Genomic DNA, 21,981 nt, shown 5'->3' with positions numbered 1-21,981 from the left:
AGTAAATAAATATATAATCTGTTAAATATTTTTTCAGTAAAATTATATTAATGTAATTTATTTGAAGATGAATTTCTGTTCAATAAAGAAATGACATCAATACTATTAAAAATCTCAAGCTGATACTGTGAGGTAACTGTGTTTACCCATCCCGTCACATGATGTCGCTCTCTGCTCAAATATCATTAAGGGGGACAAAGACTCCTCCTGTGCTTTGTCCTCACGAATCATTCGATGCTTGAAATTGGAGGGACAAAAAGGGTACCAGCAGCTTGGATATAGTGTTTCAAAATATTTTACAAAGATGTACCACAAAAGGGAGGAATTACCTGAAATACTTCTGAGATGATTCTTCCATGTGGAAGCTCTACAATGGGGAGAAGGCAGCTGCTGCAGTTGATTCTTCTCCACACAGCCTGGGAGATGGGGAGCGGCCAGCTCCATTATTCTGTGCCGGAGGAATCCCAGCATGGCACCTTTGTGGGCCGCATTGCCCAGGATCTGGGGCTGGAGGTGAGTGAGCTGGTGCCTCGGCTTTTTCGGATGGAATCCCAAGGTGATGGGGACTATTTTGAGGTAAATGTTCAGAATGGGGTTTTGTTTGTAAATTCTCGGATAGATAGGGAGAGGATATGTGCCAAGAACCTTTTGTGCACCATTCACCTGGAGGTGATTATAGATGAACCTCTGAGGGTCTTCCATGTAGAGGTGGAGATCAAGGACATAAATGACAATCCTCCTGTTTTCTCAGCAAGTGAACCATCTCTCAGTGTTGCAGAATCAATATTGCCAGGTACACGTTTCCCTCTGAATGGAGCATCAGATGCAGATATTGGTTCTAATGGTCAGCTCAAATACAAGCTGAGTTCCACAGAATATTTTGTTATTGAGAGGAAAATAAATGAACAGCACAGTTCATCACTGGTGCTTGTTTTAAACAAACCCCTTGACAGAGAGAAAATACCTGTTCACCATTTATTGCTCACTGCTGTTGATGAAGGCCAACCCGAACTCACAGGCACAGCCCATCTTGAGATCACTGTGATGGATGCAAATGACAATGCACCTGCATTTAATCAGTCTATTTATAAGGTAAAATTATTAGAAAATGTGATGAATGGCACATTGGTTATTAAACTCAATGCAACAGATTTGGATGAGGGAATAAATAAAGACATTTCTTATTTCTTCAGTAATAATGACCCTTCCAATATCTTTAACATCCAGTCTGACACAGGTGAGATCAGGGTGAAAGGGAAAGTGGATTTTGAAGATATCTCTGTTTACAATATTGAAGTTGAGGCAAAGGATAAGGGTAGCCCTCCTTTGTCTGGACACTGCACCATCCTTGTTGAAATTTTAGATATGAATGACAATGCACCTGAGTTGTCACTGAAGTTGATGCGGGTGCCATTGCCCGAAGATTCCTCACCAGGAACAGTGGTGGCCCTGATCAGCGTCTCAGACAGGGATGCTGGACTCAATGGACAAGTGAACTGCTCTCTGTGGCCCAATGGACTTCCATTCAAGCTGATGTCCACCTTCAAAAATTACTACTCACTTGTGCTGGCTGAGCCTGTGGATCGGGAGCAGCTGACTGAGTATGCACTGGCTGTTGTGGTCCAAGACCAAGGGGATCCGTCATTGTCAGCTAGCAGCAGCCTGGTGGTGCCCATCAGCGATGTGAATGACAATGCACCTGTTTTTCCTCAACCCTCCTATACAGTTTTTGTGAGGGAGAATAATCCACCAGGTGCTCATATCTTCACAATCTCTGCCTCAGATCCAGATGTGGCTGAGAACGCCCTAGTCAGCTATTGGCTGGATGAGAAGCTCTGGCCGCTCTCGAGCTACATCTCAGTACACTCAGAAAGTGGGAAGCTCTATGCCTTGCAACCTTTGGATTATGAGGAGTTGAAGCTGCTGGAGTTCCAAGTGAGAGCCAAGGATGCTGGGATGCCCTCCCTATGCAGCAATGTGACAGTGCAAGTCTTTGTGGTGGATGAGAACGACAACGCTCCAGCAGTATCTGGATTACAGGAAGGCCCTATCCTGCTGGTGCTTCCTGCCATGGCTGGGCACTTAGTGGGCAAGATCCATGCCCTGGATGCTGATTCAGGCTACAATGCATGGATGCGTTATGAGCTACATGAGTTGACCAATAGCCCCTGGCAGGTGGGATTGTACAGTGGTGAGATCAGTACCAGGCGTGCTCTGGGTGAGGCAGAGGGCAGCAGTAGCCAGACCCTACTGGTGCTAGTCAAAGATCATGGGAAGCCTCCACAGTCAACCACTACTACACTGAGCATATCTCTTGTGATGAACACCCAGGTAGTCCATACTGATACTCGTCAACCTAGAACAGGAAGTAGTTCAAGACTTCTAAAAGAGAATGTGAATATCTACTTAATTATTGCCATATGCTCAGTGTCCAGCTTGTTCCTCCTTGTGATCATCTTGTATGTAGCCCAACGTTGCCAAGGCCAGACAGAAGAGGCAATGGTGTATGGTCCTGGTACAGCCACGCTTATGTGTACTAGTGAAGTGGGCAGCTGGTCTTATTCAAATCGCCACAGCCACATCCTGGCAGGAGTGAGTGGGGAGGCCGGTGCAAAAAATGACCTCATGGTTTTCACCCCCAACATTCCTGTCTTTGCGGAGAATGGGGTGGTGGGGACTATGACAGAACTGGTCCCCGATCCATCTGGACAGGTGAGTCCCTAAAATTCTCCATTTTGTTTTGAGATGAGGGATTGCATCGCAAGGAGAATTGGAAATGTTTTGAAGTATGAGAAATCAGTAGTACTTCCATCTTACAAAATTTATTTTATTTGAGATCTTTTCATCTATCTTCTGGGCAGCAAAAGGGAAACATTGCTTTGGTTGCAAATCAAGCATAGAGGGCTGGAATTCTGATTCACGATATATTGAAATTTGTGTTGGAAAGAACACTACTAAAGAGAAATGAAAGATACAGGTGTAATTTGAAACAATCTTTTAATAATCATGTTTAGGCAGCAGGATTGAACCCTAGTTGTTCAGATACTTTTAGTTTCCTGAGCAGCATAAGTGAAAAACTTAAATATATATTGGATCCCAAACTATAATAAAACTTTAATTCTCCCATTTTTTATTCTTGTTGTCATTGTTGTGCGCCTTCAAATCATGGGAAACCATAAGATAACCCTCTCACAGGATTTTCTTGGCAAGATTTATTCAGAGTGGGTTTGCCTTTGCTTTTCTCTGAGACTGAGAGAGTATGCCATGGCCAAAGATGACCCAGTGGTTTCCACAGCCAAGCAGGGATTTGAACCTTGGTTTCCCTGGTTGTTATATGTTAGACAAAGCAAGACATTCCAGGTTTGAAACAGTAGGCCGAATGGTCAATAAACGTTATAAAATTTTACTGGAAATATTGATTACAAGCAAACCCATGATTGAATCTATGGGATTTCCAAGGATGCTCTAATGAGATTGCAAGAACCCATCGCTACTAACATTGAAACCAAATATGAAGAAGGGAAGTCATCAGAAGCATCTATAAGGCATAATTATGAGGAATTTAAAATTTATAGGAAGGGTCATGGCAAGGAAAACAACTGGAAATAAAATTGCTGGTTTGTATAAATGTTCATAGTTCCCTGGGATATTATTGTGGAAACATTGTAATGTACTCAATCTTGATTATATCCTCTATACATTGGCATCACAGAATCATTGAATCATAGAATCATCCAGTCTAACCCACTTCCAAGAAGCACAAAAATCGCATTCAAACCACCCCAACATATGGCTATCCAGCCTCTGTTTAAAAGCCTCCAAAGAAGGGGCCTCCATCACACTCCGAGACAGAGTGTTCCACTGCTGAACAGCTCTCCCAGATAGAAAGTTCTTCCTAAAATTCAGATGGAATTTCTTTTCCTATAGTTTGAAGCCATTGTTCCACATCCTAATCTTCAGGGCAGCAGAAAACAAGCTTGCTCTCTCCTCCCTATGACTTTCCCTTAGATATTTATACATGGCCGGCATGTCTCCTCTCAGCCTTCTCTTCTGCAGGCTAAACATGCCTAGCTCTTTAAGACACTCCTCATAGGAGTTTTTCTCCATACCCTTATTCATTTTTAGTCACTCTCCTTTGGACACATTCCAGCTTGTCAACATCTCAAGTGTGCTTGAAGCCCAATTGACATTACTGGCCAATCAAAATAGATGAAAAGAATTATTTGAATATTCTGTTTACAATATATTGCCACTCAAAATACATTATTTAATTATCATCTGCAGAAGACATTTTAGAAATATAATGGAAGAAATGAAGCCTGTGATGCTATTCACAGATGAAATGCAAGCATGGATGATCTAGACAGGAGCATGTCAATATGTATTACTGGCAGGATGTAAGAAGTACATGTACTATCAATAAAATAGTATAACCCTTCAAGAAAGGAAGCATTGCAGTAATCTCTCGTGTAAGAAAAGGGATGTTCAAAATTCTTCAACAAATATTATTACCATTTATGAAGTGACAAATGCCAGATGCCCAAGCTGAGTTCAGGAAAGAAAGAAACACTAGGTCATATTGCAACCATATGTTGGATAAAGGAGTGCACCGAAAAGTTTCAGAAGAATATCAGCATATGTTTTATAGCTTATTTGAAAGCCTTTAATTATATAGATCATGAAAAACTATTGGTCACTATTAAAGAAATGGCTATGCCACAACATTTGATGATCCTAATGTGTAATCTACACTCAGGACAAGAGGCTGCCATCAGGAGGTAATTACAGAAAAACAAAATGCTTTTGAATTGGCAAGGGATGCAGGCAAGGCTGCATTTTGTCATCCTTTCTGTTTAACTTATAAGCAGAGTATGCACATAAAGCAAGATTAGACTTGGAGAAAGGAGGTGTGAAAATTGAAGAAAGGAACATTAACAATTTAAGATATGACAAAATGACAAAGTTTTAGACAAAAGTGCAAAGGTAGGCTTACCATTCAACACAAAGAAAAAATATATCCACAGATGATTTGCATAATATTAAAGCAGACTATGAAGAAAATGAAACAGTTAAAGATTTTCCATACCTTGACTCAATCACTAGCCAGACCGGAGACTGCAACCAATAAAAAAAGGAAAAGACTGGGACTGAAGTGTAAAGATGCATCATTGAATACTAAAGGCAACTGCCAAGCATCAACTAGAGTAGGAGCCTAAAGACCTTCTTTCCTGAATGGAGTAAGGAGGTATGTTGGCAGTCCACTCCAGTGAGGCCCACCAGCCCAGACTGAACCACCCAGTTCAATCTTATTGCTTGGCATTTCTCACCTTCCCAGGGCCCTGTCAAGCACCTCACTCTCTGGGAAAGAGACACAAGCCACCAGGGAAGAAGATGCTACTTTGGCTGGGTTGCGGCCTTGCCGGCAAGCAAGATCACAGCCCAGCCGAGGGAGCCTTCTCACAAGGTGGGCCCTTGACTGGGTTGCGGCCTTGCTGGCAGGCGAGACCGCATCCCAGTCGAGGGAGGCTTCTCACGAGGCAAGCCCTCAGCTGGGTTGCGGCCTTGCTGGCAGGCGAAACCACATCCCAGTCGAGGAAGGCTTCTCACAAGGCAGGCCCTCAGCTGTGTTGTGGCCTTGTCGGCAGGCGAGATCACAGCCCAGTCGAGGGAGGCTTCTCATGAGGCAGGCCCTCAGCTGGGTTGTGGCCTTGCCAGCAGGCGAAACCACATCCCAGTCGAGGGAGGCTTCTCACGAGGCAGGCCCTCAGCTGGGTTGTGGCCTTGCCGGCAGGCGAGATCACAGCCCAGCCGAGGGAGGCTTCTCGTGAGGCAGGCCCTCGGCTGGGTTGCGGCCTTGCTGGCAGGTGAGACCACAGCACAGCTGAGGGAGGCTTCGTGTGAGGCCCGCGGCTGGGTCGTGGCATTGGGGGTGGGGCCTCACAACCCCTCCGAAATGGCCAAATGACCCCCCTGGGGGTCACAACCCCCAGGTTGAGAACCACTGTGATAATGGAATCTGTGCTTACAGTGTTTGAGGGATGTGCATGATTCACCAAAATAAGGAAAATATTCTTCAACCCCTCTACAACCCTGCATTCTTCCTCTTACCTTAAGAACTTGTAAAATTGGAATTTAAGGATGAAGTCGAAATTCATATTGAAGGGTGTACAGAACTCAAAGAATCTGTGAAGAAATTTGGGAGAAAATGTGAGCAGTGCGATATTATTGTAGAAAAATTGGATGGCTTTAAAGAAAAGACTTTATGCAAATATTAGTCTGTCCTGTGAAGAATTGGTTGAGGTGAAACATGGAGAATTTCTGAACAAATGTCTCTCAAGAAGGGCTTCAAAGGTAAGGAAAACTCTGCTACAAGTTCTGTGACAAAGGCTGAAGGTTTCTGTGAGTTTAGTTTTGATATATATGACAATTAACAACTTTCAAATAATGGGAAAAAAGAAAGGAAAAGCCAAATAACTTTAGAAGGCAGTTCTGTACATGCCCACTCTGAGGTAAATCCTATTGATTTATGATAGATTTACTTCCAGGTAAGAAACGGTAATTTCTGCAGTACAATCTGGACATGAGAATACATTTCATTTGGAAATATCACCTGTTAAAGAATAGACCTTTATCCTTTATTTGTTAAAGGAAGCAATGTGTGTGTGTCTGGCTTTGAATCTTGCTGTCCCTTCCGGCAATTTCAGTGTGATGCTTCCTTCTTTCTACCAATATAGACAATAATGAGCTGATTGGTTAATGGTTTGATTTGTTGTTGCTGTGTTCTTAAGTACTACTGATGCTTACATTTTTGTACTTGTGTTCTGTATCCCCAAAACACTGCTGTGATTTTGCATGTGAGAGAGAAAGAACCCAACAGTCTCAAATACAATGGAAAATAATAGATTATTAATCAAACCTGATGCCTCGCATTTGCCTTATGTACCTTAGCATCCAACATAAACATGGAGTCAAATATAATTCACCTGGGACTATTGTGCTAGACATAGAAGATAGAATAGGTAGCATCCTGGAGGGTTTGTGTTAGTTGTTGTTCATTCATTCAGTTGCTTCCGACTCTTCATGACCTCATGGACCAGTCCACGCCAAAGCTCCCTGTCGGCCGTCACCACTTCCAGCTCCTTCAACGTCAAGCCAGTCACTTCAAGGATGCCATCCATCTATCTTGCCCTTGGTCGGCCCCCCTTCCTTTTTCCTTCCATTTTCCCCAGCATAATTGTCTTCTCTAAGCTTTCCTGTCTTCTCATTATGTGGCCAAAGTACTTCATCTTTGCCTCTAATATCCTTCTCTCCAGTGAGCAGTTGGGCTTTATTTTCTGAAATATGGACTGATTGGATCTTCTTGTGGTCCAAGGCACTCTCAGAACTTTCCTCCAATGCCACAGTTCAAAAGCATCTATCTTCTTTCGCTCAGCCTTCCCTATGGTCCACCTTTCACATCCATAGGTTACTATGGCGAATACCATTGCTTTTACTATGCAGATCTTCATTGCCAGTGTGATGTCTCTACTCACATTTGTTTGTGCTGGACAACGTTCCAATGAATGGTTTCATTGGTGCAAAGATACGATCGAATTAATTTGGCCCATGAGGCTCCCTTTCAAGATAGCATCAACTTTTAGAAATTATTATTTCCTGGCACTGTGCAATGAAATTATTTATTTATTTATAATTAAAGTAGTATTTATTTATTTAGAACATTTTCAATTTGCCAGTCTCAAGTTTGACTCTTAAGGATGTACTCTCATTAATTGTATATATTTGTAAATGTGTGCATTCATTGTGTGTGTGTGTGTGTATAGCAACTTTCATGACTGTAATTCGGTGGAATACAATATACAATATACAGTATCATATAATGTATAACAGCACTTCAATATTTAACAATTCTAAAATGAAATATCTAGATCTGGATGTTTGGAAATAATTTCTAGATAGTTGAAGTATGTATGGGCATCAGCACAACATTCACATAAATATTTTGGAAGTTTGCGTCTAATACTGCCATTAGGGGAGATAATTCAGAGGAGAGGTGAGAGATGACATCTGAAAGAGTTGGAATGTCATGGGTTACAGGTTATTTATTTTAAATGATTTCAATCTGTTTTGATAGAGATTTAATCTCGTTGAACACTTGGAGAGCCCAATGATGTTTCTTGCTATTACTCTCCTTGTCCCACTTCCTCCTGAGAGGACAATCAAGCAACTGGCTTTCATTTCAGCCTTGTCAACATCTTGAAGGTTAGGCCACCGAATGATTGTGTCAGTCTTACCCCTCAACCTTCTCTGTTGGCTTTGAAGCACACTATTGTAAAGTCCTGTTATGAACTCATCAAGTGATGGCAGCTACTAATCTCTCAAGGAGGAATGTAAAGGAAGATTGTTGGCAGCAGGTAGGTGTTCTAATGGGGAGTGACAAGAATTAAGAGACAGCGGCTTTTAATAGCCAAGTACATTACAGATATCTGAGAGTCATAGAACTGGAGAAGGGAAGATCTTGGCATAATTATGTATCCCAGTATATGAGGAAGATTCCCAAGAAGGAGCAGGGCTATGGAAGACACTTTGAGAAATAATTATTTTCACATTGCTATACAAACACCTGGACTTTAACTGTAATGAAAATAAATGGAGAACAAAGAAAATTCTTATGAAATATGTCTAATAGTCGATAAAACTTGCAATTCATACCTAATTCCATACATTTCTTCAAAATGTCATTTGAGCCAATTACTTTTCTGGATTATTTTATCAAAACTGTTGTCCGGTTCGTGTCGTTGTGCTTCTCTTGTCAAAACTTGCAATGCCCTTAATCATAGCACGTTTTGACAGGAAAATGAACAAGCCCTTTGGTACTTGTTTGCAGTGCCAAACAAGTACAAGTTAATCCATTGCCGTGGTGGCGCAATGGGTTAAACCCTTTTGCTGCTGAACTGCTGACCTGAAGATGAGCTGAACTGTTGATCTGAAGGTTAGCAGTTCAAATCAGTGAGATGGGGTGAGCTCCTGTCTGTAAGCTCTAGCTCCCGCTAACCTAGCAGTTTGAAAACATGCAAATGTGGGTAGATAAATAGGTACTTACCTACTTCAGAGGAAAATGCAAAGAGACGCTCCAAGCAATCTTGCCGGCCACACAACCAGGAGGTGACAACGCAGGCTTCACAGCTTGAAAATGGAGAAAAAAGCACCTCCCCAGAGCCAGAGATGAGCACTGCCTCCAGAAGATGAAAATGAAAGGAGAACTCTGCCTTTGTTTGTGTTTGTCCCATTGTATATGATTGTAAAGGCATTGAATGTTTGCCTATGTATGTAAATGCTGTTATCTGCTCTGAATGCCCTAGGAGAGAAGGGCAGAATATAAATAAAGTGTTGTTGTTGTTGTTGTTGTTGTTGTTGTTATTATTATTATTATTATTATTATTATTATTAGACCTTCAGCAGTGTTTAAACACTGAGACTTTCCCCATATTATATGAAGTGTGATTCATCTGTATCTTATCATTATGTGAAGCATGTGTATCATAATTGTCAGAGTATATTATTATGTATAACTAATAGTCTCCTCATCCTTCTACATTCATGTTTTGGCTGACTGTTTGAGAATCTGTATATTGCACACTTATCTATTCCCTTACTCAAAATCTGTAGGTAAAATATAATTGTTGTTATCTGCTGTCAAATTGATCATTCTGCTTTCTCTATTTCTTCTCTCTGCCCATCTTTATCTCCCTTTTCAGTTGAACTATATTTACTTGATAAGAATAAAAACAATTCCAGTTAAGAAAGAGATGAAGGAAGTGCAGGGGAGTGAATTGCAATGTCCACTTCCACATAATACATTTTAATGTATGCTTTTTATGTTTAATTATTGCAATGGTAAGAACATTTTCATTTGAATGTGAAGAAATGCAAGAAAAGAAGAGGAATGCAAAGCACCAAATACGAAGATCTTCAAACAAAATATTATGGGAATATTGCAATTTTAAAATCTATTCACATGGTGTCGCTATTTACTGTTAAATACCTCATAGAGAGACATAAAGAAGAGCTCCTCCTTTTTTATCATCAGACAATACACCAAGACCTGAAACTGACTGAGCAGATAAGACAACAGCAGACTGGATTAGCATTTCCCTTCAAAGATACATCCCTAAAGAGAGGAGAATTAACAGGAATCAAGCTGAAATGGTTGTTATTTGGAGAGGCTATTTGGTGAAGAAGCAGCTGCTGCAGTTGATCCTCTTCCACACAGCCTGGGAGATGGGGAGCGGCCAGCTCCATTATTCTGTGCTGGAGGAATCCCAGCATGGCACCTTTGTGGGCCGCATTGCCCAGGATCTGGAGCTGGAAGTAAGTGAGCTGGTGCCTCGGATGTTCCGGATAGTTTCCAAGGAGCACAAGGATTATTTAGAGGTAAATACACAAAATGGGATCTTGTTTGTGAATTCCAGGATAGACAGGGAGGAGCTATGTGGCAAAAATCCTGTCTGTGCTATTCATCTTGAGGTGATTGTGGATAACCCCCTGAGGGTTTTCCATGTGGAAGTGGAGATCAAGGACATTAATGACAATGCCCCTGTTTTCAGAACAAAAGAGGAAAACTTGTTCATTCTAGAATCAAGGCTTGCTGGATCTGTTTTCCCTCTCGAGGGAGCTTTAGATGCTGATATTGGTACAAATGCCCAGTTAAATTATCATCTCAGCCCCAGTGAACATTTCATGCTAGATTTCCAGATGAACAGTGATGATAACTCCTTAAGCTTAGTAATAAAAAACCCCTTAGACAGGGAAGCTCTATCTGTGCATCACTTATTGCTTACAGTCACTGATGGTGGCCAACCTGTGCTATCAGGCACAGTTCAGTTACTGATCACAGTGCTTGATGTGAATGACAATCCTCCTGTGTTTAACCAGTCAGTGTATAAGGTGCAGTTACTAGAAAATGCTTCCAATGGGACTTCAGTGGTGAAGCTCAATGCTACTGATCTGGATGAGGGTATTAATAAAGTCATAACATACTCTATTCGTAGTATTAATCCATCAAAATTAATTGCTATGTTTAGGATAGATCCAAATGTAGGACAGATTATATTGAATGGTGAACTGGATTATGAAGACACTAATTTATATGAAATTCGTATAGAAGCAACAGACAAAGGTGCTTACCCTTTGTCTGGACATTGCAAAGTTTTAATAGAAATTCTGGATGTGAATGACAATATTCCAGAGGTGGCTGTGACTTTCCTGTTGGTACCAGTGCCAGAAGACTCTTCACCAGGGACAGTGGTGGCCTCCATCAGTGTATCGGACAAGGATGCTGGGGCTAATGGGCAAGTGACCTGCTCCCTTTGGCCCATGATGCTCCCTTTCAAGCTAGCATCTACCTTCAAAAATTACTATTCCCTGACACTGTCTGAACCACTGGATCGAGAGAAGGTAGCAGAGTACAGGCTGATAGTGACAGCTCAAGATCAAGGGTCTCCAGCATTGTCTGCTAGCACCAACCTAGTTGTGCCCATCGGTGATGTGAATGACAATGCCCCTGCCTTTGCTCAACCCTCCTACACAGTCTTTGTGAAGGAGAATAACCCACCTGGTGCCCACATTTTCACAGTATCTGCCTCAGATCCAGATGTGGCTGAGAATGCCCTGGTCAGCTACTGGATAGATGAGAAGGTTTTGTCATTATCAAGCTACATTTCCATCCACTCAGAAAGTGGGAAACTCTACGCCTTGCAACCACTGGATTATGAGGAACTTATGCTGCTGGAGTTCCAGGTCAATGCTAAAGATGCTGGGCTTCCCGTCCTGTCTGGTAATGTGACTGTGCAGGTTTTTGTAGTGGATGAGAATGACAATGTACCAGTAGTCTTTGGTCCTCAAGATATCACTCTGGTGGCCCCTGTCATGACTGGATATGTGATGGGCAAAATCCATGCTCTGGATGCTGATTCAGGCTACAATGCATGGCTGCGCTATGAGTTGCATGAGACAACTAAAGGACCTTGGCGGATAGGGCTGTATAGTGGTGAGATCAGCACTACACTTGCCCTAGATGATTTGGAAGGCGGCAGCAGCCACAGTCTACTAGTGTTGGTTAAAGATCATGGCCAACCAGCACTATCCACTACAGTCACATTGAGTGTGTCATTAGTGGCAAGGACTCAAGTAATTCACACTGATGCTCACCTTCCCAGAATGGGAGGAAGCCCTAAGCCCAGATCTGATAATGTCAACATCTACCTCATCATTGCCATCTGCTTAGTATCCAGCTTGTTTCTGCTGGCAATCACAGTATACATGGCTCTTAGATGTCATTGCTCACCCAACGAACCAATGGTGTATGGTCCTGGCACAGCCACGCTGGTCCGTGCCAGTGAAGTGGGGAGCTGGTCATACTCAAATCGCCACAGTCACATCCTGGCAGGAGTGAGCGGGGAGGCTGGTGCTAAAAGTGACCTCATGGTTTTTAGTCCTGGAATCCCTGTGGAGAATGGAAAACAGCAGGATCTGCTCTCTGCCATGGTCAGTGAGTCTCTTCACTATGGTGAACAATTTTTCTTATCCATATTTCTGTACTGATATTCTGTACTAAATTATAGTAGTTTTTTTACTATTATCTAGATTTATTGTTTATGTTATGAAGCATTTCCCCAAGAAAATAGAAAATATTACACTATTAATCCATACGTTTTGGAAGATACCTACCTACTATACATTCTTATGTATAAGTTGACCACATGTATAAGGTTTTGAAGCTAAAATTATGGATTTTATATGACCTGTGGATAAATTGGGGGTGTTTCCATGAAGACAGGAAGCACCAATACCAACTCAGGGGACCAACCAACCCATACCACCACCACTGCCATTTTTCCACCCAGGCATATAAAAAGGTGACAAGTTGTTCCATGGATGAAATACTAGAATGGTGGTGATTCTTTTAGGTTCTTGAATGGTTTCTTTTAAAATAAGAGTTAAGGTACAACTGTCATCTTAACCCTGGATTTGTTGACCAGGTTGTTTGGGTTAATGTTTTGACTTGTACATGAATATATAGGATATATTTCTGCATCTACTACAGCATGCCTGTGAAATCCTGGTTGATTAGATAGATTTTAGAGAGGGAAAGGACAGTATTTGATAGTAGAGGATTTTAGAAATATGCAAGATTGACACAGGACATCTGCTGGAAATTTTGTTTCAATTTTTTATTGACTCTCCGAGATACACTGGACCTCATAAGTGCTGAAGCGGATATACAAATGTGCCCACAAGCTGATTTCTTGTCATTCTCTCTCCTCACCCTCCTGCTGCCTATACATTTGCCCCCTTGAACCCCGCTTCTCTTTGGGGTCACTTGCTTTCCATGCCGGTGCCCCCTGTGTAAATTCAAGCTCTGTTTAATGCCATAAATATGAAAACAAATGAATAGTTGCAGAGAGGTCTCATGGGAATTGCTTTCCATTTGTGTTTCCATTTAGCCACCTGTGTGTCCATGGCTCCATTTGTTTACAGCCCTCATCAGCTGTTTCGGGATTTTAAAATGCGAACATGAGCTGGATCAGTCTACACCAGCATATTGCAATGAAGTCCACATTTCCTTTTGAGTGCAGGGATGTATAGTGATGCGAATATGCCCATTTTTGGTCTGATTTTAAGCATACCTTTTAAACTCGTGCTTTTCAGCTGATGCTGTAATTCAGTGCACATTATTTGCTAGTATCCTCTAGCCACCCCCCTTTTATCCTGTTTCTCTCGGATTTTAGGGCCTGTATAGAAGGGCCCTGAAGCTTTTATTTAAAGTTTCCAAAAGGGTTTTCTCAAACCTTGCTTCCTGATCCTGAATTTTGGTTTCACTACATTCTGGGTTGTTTGTATTGATTCTCCAATAAGCTTTTAAAAAGAGTTATACATGTCTTTCATTTCCGCTGTTAAGTCTTTTCTCACAAATCTCAATTTTGATTAATTCAATTGATTCTGAATTCAACCAATTTGGTACTGTTCTCCTTTTGAATTGTTGAATCATTATAGTTAAACACAAGGTGCCAGTAAAGTACACTTTTTCCTTTCTTTAGTTGTTTTTTTATTGCTGTTGCTAAGTTATTAACCTACCCTAGATAGAGGAGCTATTATACTCCAAGTTCAAATATTTACCTTCATCCTGGGAAATTTCTTTTGTTTTGGCTTCAAAGTTACACAAAACTTTAACCTTTGGTGGATATGCATACTATTAGCTGTTACAATCAATCTAACCCACAAAAATTATTAAAAGTTGCATTTTGTAAAAGTCTTTCTTAAAAGTCCATCAGCACTGTGGAGGAGTTTGCAACAGCTATATCTACATGAAGTCTATTTAACTCCAGATAATAAATTTAGATTACTCATGTCTTCTGACAATAGAAGCTAATACTGATGAGAGTTAATTATCCAACAGCCAGGAATCTTCTTCCTTAAAAATGGCAATTAAGGCATTCCTTTTGTTGTGGGGTTAACACAGCTGTCACATTGCGATGCAGATTTTTCTTCTGATCCCTATCTCTCTCCTTTGCCTGCAGAGGCAAAGGCAAATGTCTTGGCAGAACATCAGAGTTAGAAATTGGGTCTTCATGAAAAACCGCTGCTTTTTCCTTGCCTGGAATAGTGCCACCACTAAACCATTGATAATTCACAGGTGATGACTTCTCCCACAAAAGCTTATTGAGAAAGGTCAGAAGTTCCCCATCTTTGTCTGGTTTATGTCAAGAGAATTTGTTTTAGATTTTCCTCCTTTCTTCCACAATTCATGTTAGGTTTTGCATTATATGGAATAGATGTATACAATGGCATCAGATATGAAGGTACATACATAAAACCTAAGCTCTGGACATATTCACAAAGTTGCTTTTCAGATAATTTCCATAGGAATATCCAATATAGATAGGGTGAGATGAAAAGGAAGCAGCACAATATTGCAATGTGAGGGAGGTGAGAGTCATTTGAACAGCCCTAAAATATGTTATTAATCCATAACAGATAAAATTGCTCTCCTTTAGAGAATTATACAAGATTCTGTTATTCCATTGTATTAGTTATGAAAATTGGTGTGTGATATATTGCAAAATATTTTTGGAAAAAATACTGCTTTGTGTGTTCAGCTAAATTTGTGCATGAGCTAGAAGTATTGATTTGTTAAGTAGGATGGCCTTGAGAATAAAACTGTCTGCTTTCTCACTTTTTGCAGTGATTAGTTCTTGAAGGTGGTTCTTAATTCCATATTTTTATTGTGGTTTTAGTTTTGTATAGTTAGTTACTTTCCTTTAAAATCCTTGCAACTCCATTAACACTATTTAAAGGCAAAGAGAATGCTCTTAAAGCTCTTAAAACATAACACACAATATATCTTTACTATATTGTAACTGGGAAGCAGTCATGTTCAACTATGTAAAAAGTTACATGCTGGATTAAACAGAAGTTCATTTTTTCCAGCATTCCTTCAAAAATCCCAGTAACAAGCAGTCAGTGAATGGTTCGTTGTTTATTTGTCAATAGTGTACGAGACAATGAGACGAGTGTAATGCACTTTCTTCTCACTACTGATGTGTGGTAGAGAACTATGATAATGAAGCACTTCAAGGACACAATCCTACTTGTGGAATACAAAACTGAATGTTCAAAACACTCAAATCAGGATGAGAAGGAAGCACTTCTGATTTTTTGTAATGATTGGTGGCTTGATATGGTTCTCAATCTCTTACTAAATCTTCTAAATCTAACATTTAGAAATTCACAAAATAAACAGCGAAGTCAACTCCAGAAGGAATGTCACATCACATGTTTCTTATCCTCAAATGATGAGGCAAGAAATCTAATTCTTACCAACATTTTTACTCAACTGATCATTTTGAAACAAGAACTATTTTAAAAATAATTTTAAGAAAAATAAACAGTGTTATAATTTGTGGCTATGGAAATTAACAGTTGAACTGGCTATTAGAGAAACAGAAGTTATCATTATTATTAGCAAATGAAAAATGTGTCTGATAAATATATTAAAGGCATTTTCCCATAAAATGATGTCTTAATATTGCTTAATATGGATCTCAATTCAGTGAAAACAAATGAAAATATCAAACCAAGTAAAAAACAAACAAACCCATAGCCTAGATATGAGCTAACTGTATTTACCCATCTTGTCACATGATGTCGCCCTCTGCTTGAATATCTTCCTGAGAATAAAAGGAGGAGAAAAGAGCCTTCCTCTGCTTTGTCATCAGAGATTATTATTCCTTGTAAATGGATGGGCAAAAGGGATGTTACCAGGCTATGCTATGTTGTCTATAATTTATTTTACAAATATATATGACAAAGCAGAGGGATTATATAAAATATTTTGGAGACTATTGTTCTGTGTGGAGACTCTACAATGGTGAGAAGACAGCTGCTGCATCTGATTTTGCTCCAAACAGCCTGGGAAATGGGGAGCGGCCAGCTCCATTATTCTGTGCCGGAGGAATCCCAGCATGGCACCTTTGTGGGCCGCATTGCCCAGGACCTGGGGCTGCAGGTGGAAGAGCTCATGCCTCGGATGTTTCGGATGGAATCCCAAGGGGAAGGGGACTATTTCAAGGTAAATGAGCAGAATGGGATTTTGTTTGTTAATTCTCGGATAGACAGGGAAGAGCTTTGTGCCAAGAGCACGATCTGCACCATTCATCTGGAGGTGATTGTTGATAAACCCCTGGGGGTCTTTCACGTGGAAGTAGAGATTACAGACATAAATGACAATGCCCCTGCTTTTTCTGTCAAAGAGCAGAATTTAGCCATTTTAGAATCAAGAGTGAAAGGTTCCTATTTTCCAATAGAAGAAGCTTCTGATGCAGACATTGGTATCAATGGTCAGGTCACCTACAAGCTTAGTCCCAATGAGTATTTCTCTGTGGAAGAGATAAGGAATTATGAGCATAGTAAATCTTTAGTTCTCACATTGAATAACCCACTGGATCGTGAGGTATCCCCTGAGCATCATTTGTTACTTTCAGCTATAGATAATGGAGAGCCAGCACTTACTGGCACAATCTTGCTAGTGATCACTGTGATTGATGTCAATGACAATGCACCTTCATTTAACCAGTCAGTTTACAAAGTTGAATTATTGGAAAACTCTGCAATTGGAACACTAGTTATTAAATTGGAGGCAAGAGATATTGATGATGGAATTAACAAGGAAATTTCCTATTCAGTTAGCAACCTTGTTGCCCCTAATGTAAAGGAAAAATTCAACATAGATTCTAGTAATGGAGAAGTTAGGCTCAAAGGAAATGTGGATTTTGAAGAGAGTGCAGCATATGATATTCAATTTGAAGCAACAGATAAAGGTGCTTACCCTTTGTCTGGACATTGCAAAGTTGTCGTCGAGATTTTGGATATGAATGACAATAACCCTGAGATGTCACTGAAGTCACTATCAGTGCCAGTTCCAGAGGACTCCCCACCAGGGACTGTGGTGGCTCTGATCAGCATCTCAGACAGGGACTCTGGGGCTAATGGGCTAGTCACCTGCTCTATGAGACCTTCTGGGCTACCCTTCAAGCTACAGTCTACCTTCAAGAATTACTACAGTCTGGTGGTGGCTGAGCCCCTGGATCGGGAACGGGATGCAGAATACAAGCTGATAATCACAGCCCAGGACCAAGGGACTCCATCACTATCAACCAGTAGCAGCTTGGTAGTTCCCATTGGTGATGTGAATGACAATGCACCAATCTTTGCCCAACCTTCCTACACAGTCTTCGTGAAGGAGAACAACCCACCTGGTGCTCACATTTTCACAGTATCTGCTTCAGATCCAGACATAAATGAGAATGCCCTGGTCAGTTATTGGTTGGATGAGAAGCTTCAATCACTATCAAGCTACATTTCTGTGCACTCAGAGAGTGGGAAACTTTATGCTTTGCAGTCCTTGGATTATGAGGAGCTGAAGCTGCTGGAGTTCCAAGTGCGAGCCAGGGATGCAGGTCTGCCTTCCTTGTGTGGCAACGTGACTGTGCAAGTCTTTGTGGTGGATGAGAATGACAACGTGCCAGCTGTGACTGTGCCATCCGAGGAGAGCCCCACACTTGTGGTCGTCCCCATAACAGTTGGGCATGTGGTGGGCAAGATCCATGCCTTGGATGCTGATTCAGGGTACAATGCATGGCTGCGCTATGAACTGCCTGAGGGAATCAATGGCCCTTGGCGAGTGGGTCCATACAGTGGTGAGATCAGTACTACACGTGCTTTGGATGAGGCAGAGGGCAGCCGCAGCTATCATTTAGTGGTTTTGGTGAAGGATCATGGGAAGCCAGCTCTGTCAACCACAGCCACATTGAGCATTTCACTGGTGCCCAGTGCCCAGGCTATCCAGGTTGATTCCCATCTTCCTAGACTGGGAGGAAGCCCAAAACCCCTGGTGGAGAACATCAACATCTATCTCATCATAGCCATCTGCTCGGTGTCCAGTTTGTTCTTGCTGTCCATCATTACCTATATGGCCTTGCGTTGCCAGTGTCAGTCTAAGGAAGACATGATGTGTGGTCCTGGCACAGCCACACTGGTCTGTGCCAGTGAAGTGGGCAGCTGGTCATATTCAAATCGTCACAGCCATATTTTGGCAGGAGTAAGTGGGGAGCCTGGTGCCAAAAATGACCTCATGGTTTTCAGTCCCAATATTCCTGTCTTTGCAGAGAATGGGAAACAGCAGGATCTTCTCTGTGCAACGGTTAGTAACTCCTTTTTCAGCTTAAATAACTCTTGTATAGCATAACTTTGAAATTTATTACCAACCATATTAAAAATAATAGTTCTCTTTTTCATTTTTGGAAGAGTTTAGCGTTTCCCCCTAAATAATGTTTTCGCCCCTATGGAATCTTCATGTTTATAACCCAAGTTACTTTTAATTTAATATCATTAATTAGTATTGTAATAACTTGATTGGTAAGATCTTTGCATGGTATTTTTAAAGATATTTCGTGCAACAATGTCACCCGGAATGGTAAACATACCATTTTTGAAGTACCAGCCAAAAGTTAATGTTTCTTTTTCTGTGATTTGCTTGGGAAGTAACATGAAACTATTTTAATATTTAAATGTGGTGAGTGTGTGGGAAACATCTCTTGCACTTAGTAAGTACAACAATAAAATACTTTCATTCTTATCATGATATGATGGTTAGTTTTTGACATAGACTTAGCAAATAGACTGAAGACTCCTTGATAGAAAGATTCCATAAAGCAATAGTGGAAAATTAGGTTGGAATTTCCATCTTTGACATTTATATAAATGCAAGCTTATATTCCCCCCCCCCCCCCGCCACCCCCACCACATTGGGGAAGAATGAATGTTGCATAATTTCAGAATCAAATTCTGGGTCAAGTTCCAGATCAAAGCAAAAACTGGTTTACTTCCAGCCTCGAACCCTCTTCCATGGAAGTAATAGTGTGACAATTGGGAGTTTAATGTGATTTATAAAACATCTTCTTTCAAGGGCTTGCAGTAAATAGCAATATCCCAATTATGCTGTGTCCCTTACGTTATATTGATTGCACCCATTGTAACATCTAAATGCAAATATAAGAAAACCTTTAAACATAGCTAACAAAGCACAAATAAAAAAGAACAACTATCCTACTTTTTTGGATGCCACAAAAGCATTTGATAGTATAGAATGGCCTTTCTTTCTTTGAAAAGAAGTGATGGGGGCATTTAATATGTTTAAGGCTATATACATAATTATCATTGGCCAACTGGCAATAATTCTGACATAAAAGAACAAGGAAAATGTACTTCTCTCTTTATTATTTTTTTAATATTAGAACTAATGAGAGAAATTGGACAATGGTATTTCTGTGTAGATTATATACAAGTAATGTAATTATTTCAGTGGAATAGTATCTGTGTACATTATATGCAGATTATGTAATTATTTCAATAGAACATTTAAGTATCTTTATGTATAGGAACAAATAATGTAATCTCAGGATATAAAAGATCTCTTAGTGCATCAGGTTTTGAATACAATTATCAAACGTATCTACCAGATGCATAGGTGTAAATATAACCTTTAATATTCCATTACAAGTTGGAGTCCCATTTTTATATCAGAAAGAAATAAACAACGGGAGATGATAGATATGATTAGCTAGACATTTTGCAGTCAAATTTACCTATATTTTTATTTTTATTGGTTAATATTTATTGCATGCATTTACTAAGTATGAGCAGTATTTTCAAAAACATAAACATGTTGACACCAGGCCCGTAGCCAGGATTTCGATTCGGGGGGGGGGGGGGGCTGAGTTTTGTTCAGGAGGGGTTTCGGGGGGGCTGAGTTTCGGGGGGGGGGGCTGAGTCTGAGTGAAAGAGGGTCTACCCTAGCAAACCTTTTGTATCATTACCCCAATACCCCCATGCATATGGGATATATTGAGTATGGTGATCAGATCATGATATGAATAAACATAACAGTTTAAATAATGCACCAGTAAGGCCTTTTCGCGAACTACCATAAGAATTTCGGGGGGGGGGGGGCTGAAGCCCCTCAAGCCCCCCCCCCCCCCCCCCCGGCTACATGCCTGGTTGACACCAAACAATTAACGTTATAGTATAAATATGCTGTGTAATCATTTTACATTCTTAAGAATAAATCTTATATATAAGAATAATCTTATATATACCAATTCAAAACTATTCTCTTTTCATTCAGCAGAAGTCACTGTTAGGTATGTGGATATGAAATTTCCATTTTATAAATTATATTCCATTTTTGTAGAGTGCAGTTCTTCCAGGAATATTGAGATTTCTGATACTGATTGTGGTAATTGTTTCTGATAATTTCAACTACACTGGTTTGGTTGAGAAACTGGAAAGGTTTTTGTTTCCCAGCCCTGGGCAATGTTTAGATTTGGATGAGTTAGACAAAATAATAAAATTCAACAAACAGGATGTAGTTCATAAATAAATAATGCAATGCAGATATATTGGAGCATGTATTGTGGTCATATAAGACTGCAAAGTTTGCATAATAACTTAGATATACGTTTAATACATCGTAAGTAAAACTTCTAGGTATCAATTAAAATTTCTATAGTTCTCAAATGAAAAGAGGTTGTGTTTGTGAAGACTCAGGTATCTTCAGTCCAGTTGTGCTACAGTAAAGAGCTTGTCAGAGGAGCAAGAGAGTTATATTCAAAATTCAAACCTATAATGGAGTAAAGCAAGGGTGTATACTTGCACCTATTTAATTTAATTTAATTTAATTTCTGGCAGCACTGAGAAGACTGTTCTGGATGTCAAAGTGATGAGGTTCTTTGATGCAATTTGAAGCTGGCTTGAGGGCAGGGTGTCCACAAAATGTAAATCCCAATATGTGCTGCAGTGCACATCAACCCAGAAACATCACATTTAAAAACTAATCAGAAAGTCTGGAACAAGCCAGATAATATACTGCAGTTGATCAGATTATATGCCATGCAGGACTCAAAACTGGCACTGGAAAATGTGAACTGCTGCTCAGACACTACCAGTGCTGAGGCACTTTTTAAAAAATGCTGAAACACATCTGGCAGGAAGGTAAATAGTTACTCCCCCAGGAGAGGAAACAACATAATCCTCATGGAAATTCTTCTTTTCCAAACCTTTGTTTTTATTTCTTGTGCCCTGCCACAGTGCTGATTCTGAATGGACATGCATTTTCCAGTGGATGTCTAGCTGCAGATATTGTGGTTCCTGGGTTCTGTTCCAATCTGCAATCGGTGGATCTTAGTGGCCATCATCCCAGCTTCAAATTGGTTCCTGGTGTGTTTGTACAGTGAAACCAGTTTGTTTTAATCCACTTCCAAACTGGATTATAGTGTCTTTTCAGAACAGCCCCAGAATTCATTGTAGAGGAAACTTTATTTGAAGTGGCATTAGGTGCAAGACCGAGTCAATAGTCTCGTGCAGTGT

General features: G+C 40.5%; 1 protein-coding gene across 1 annotated transcript in view; it reads left to right on the top strand.

The window, feature by feature from the left end:
• Positions 1 to 169: 169 nt before the first annotated feature.
• Positions 170 to 21,981, top strand: part of LOC132774262 (protocadherin alpha-C2-like) — a 271,043-nt gene continuing 249,231 nt past the window's right edge. The window contains exon 1 of the mRNA XM_060774177.2: positions 170 to 2,712. Coding sequence (XP_060630160.2) covers positions 346 to 2,712 — 2,367 coding nt within the window. The 5' untranslated portion in view covers positions 170 to 345. The remainder of the gene's footprint in view (positions 2,713 to 21,981) is intronic.

The sequence above is a fragment of the Anolis sagrei genome, chromosome 4 (assembly GCF_037176765.1).
Source record: "Anolis sagrei isolate rAnoSag1 chromosome 4, rAnoSag1.mat, whole genome shotgun sequence".
NCBI classification, from domain to species: domain Eukaryota; kingdom Metazoa; phylum Chordata; class Lepidosauria; order Squamata; family Dactyloidae; genus Anolis; species Anolis sagrei.
This window is presented reverse-complemented; position numbering and strand designations above follow the sequence as displayed.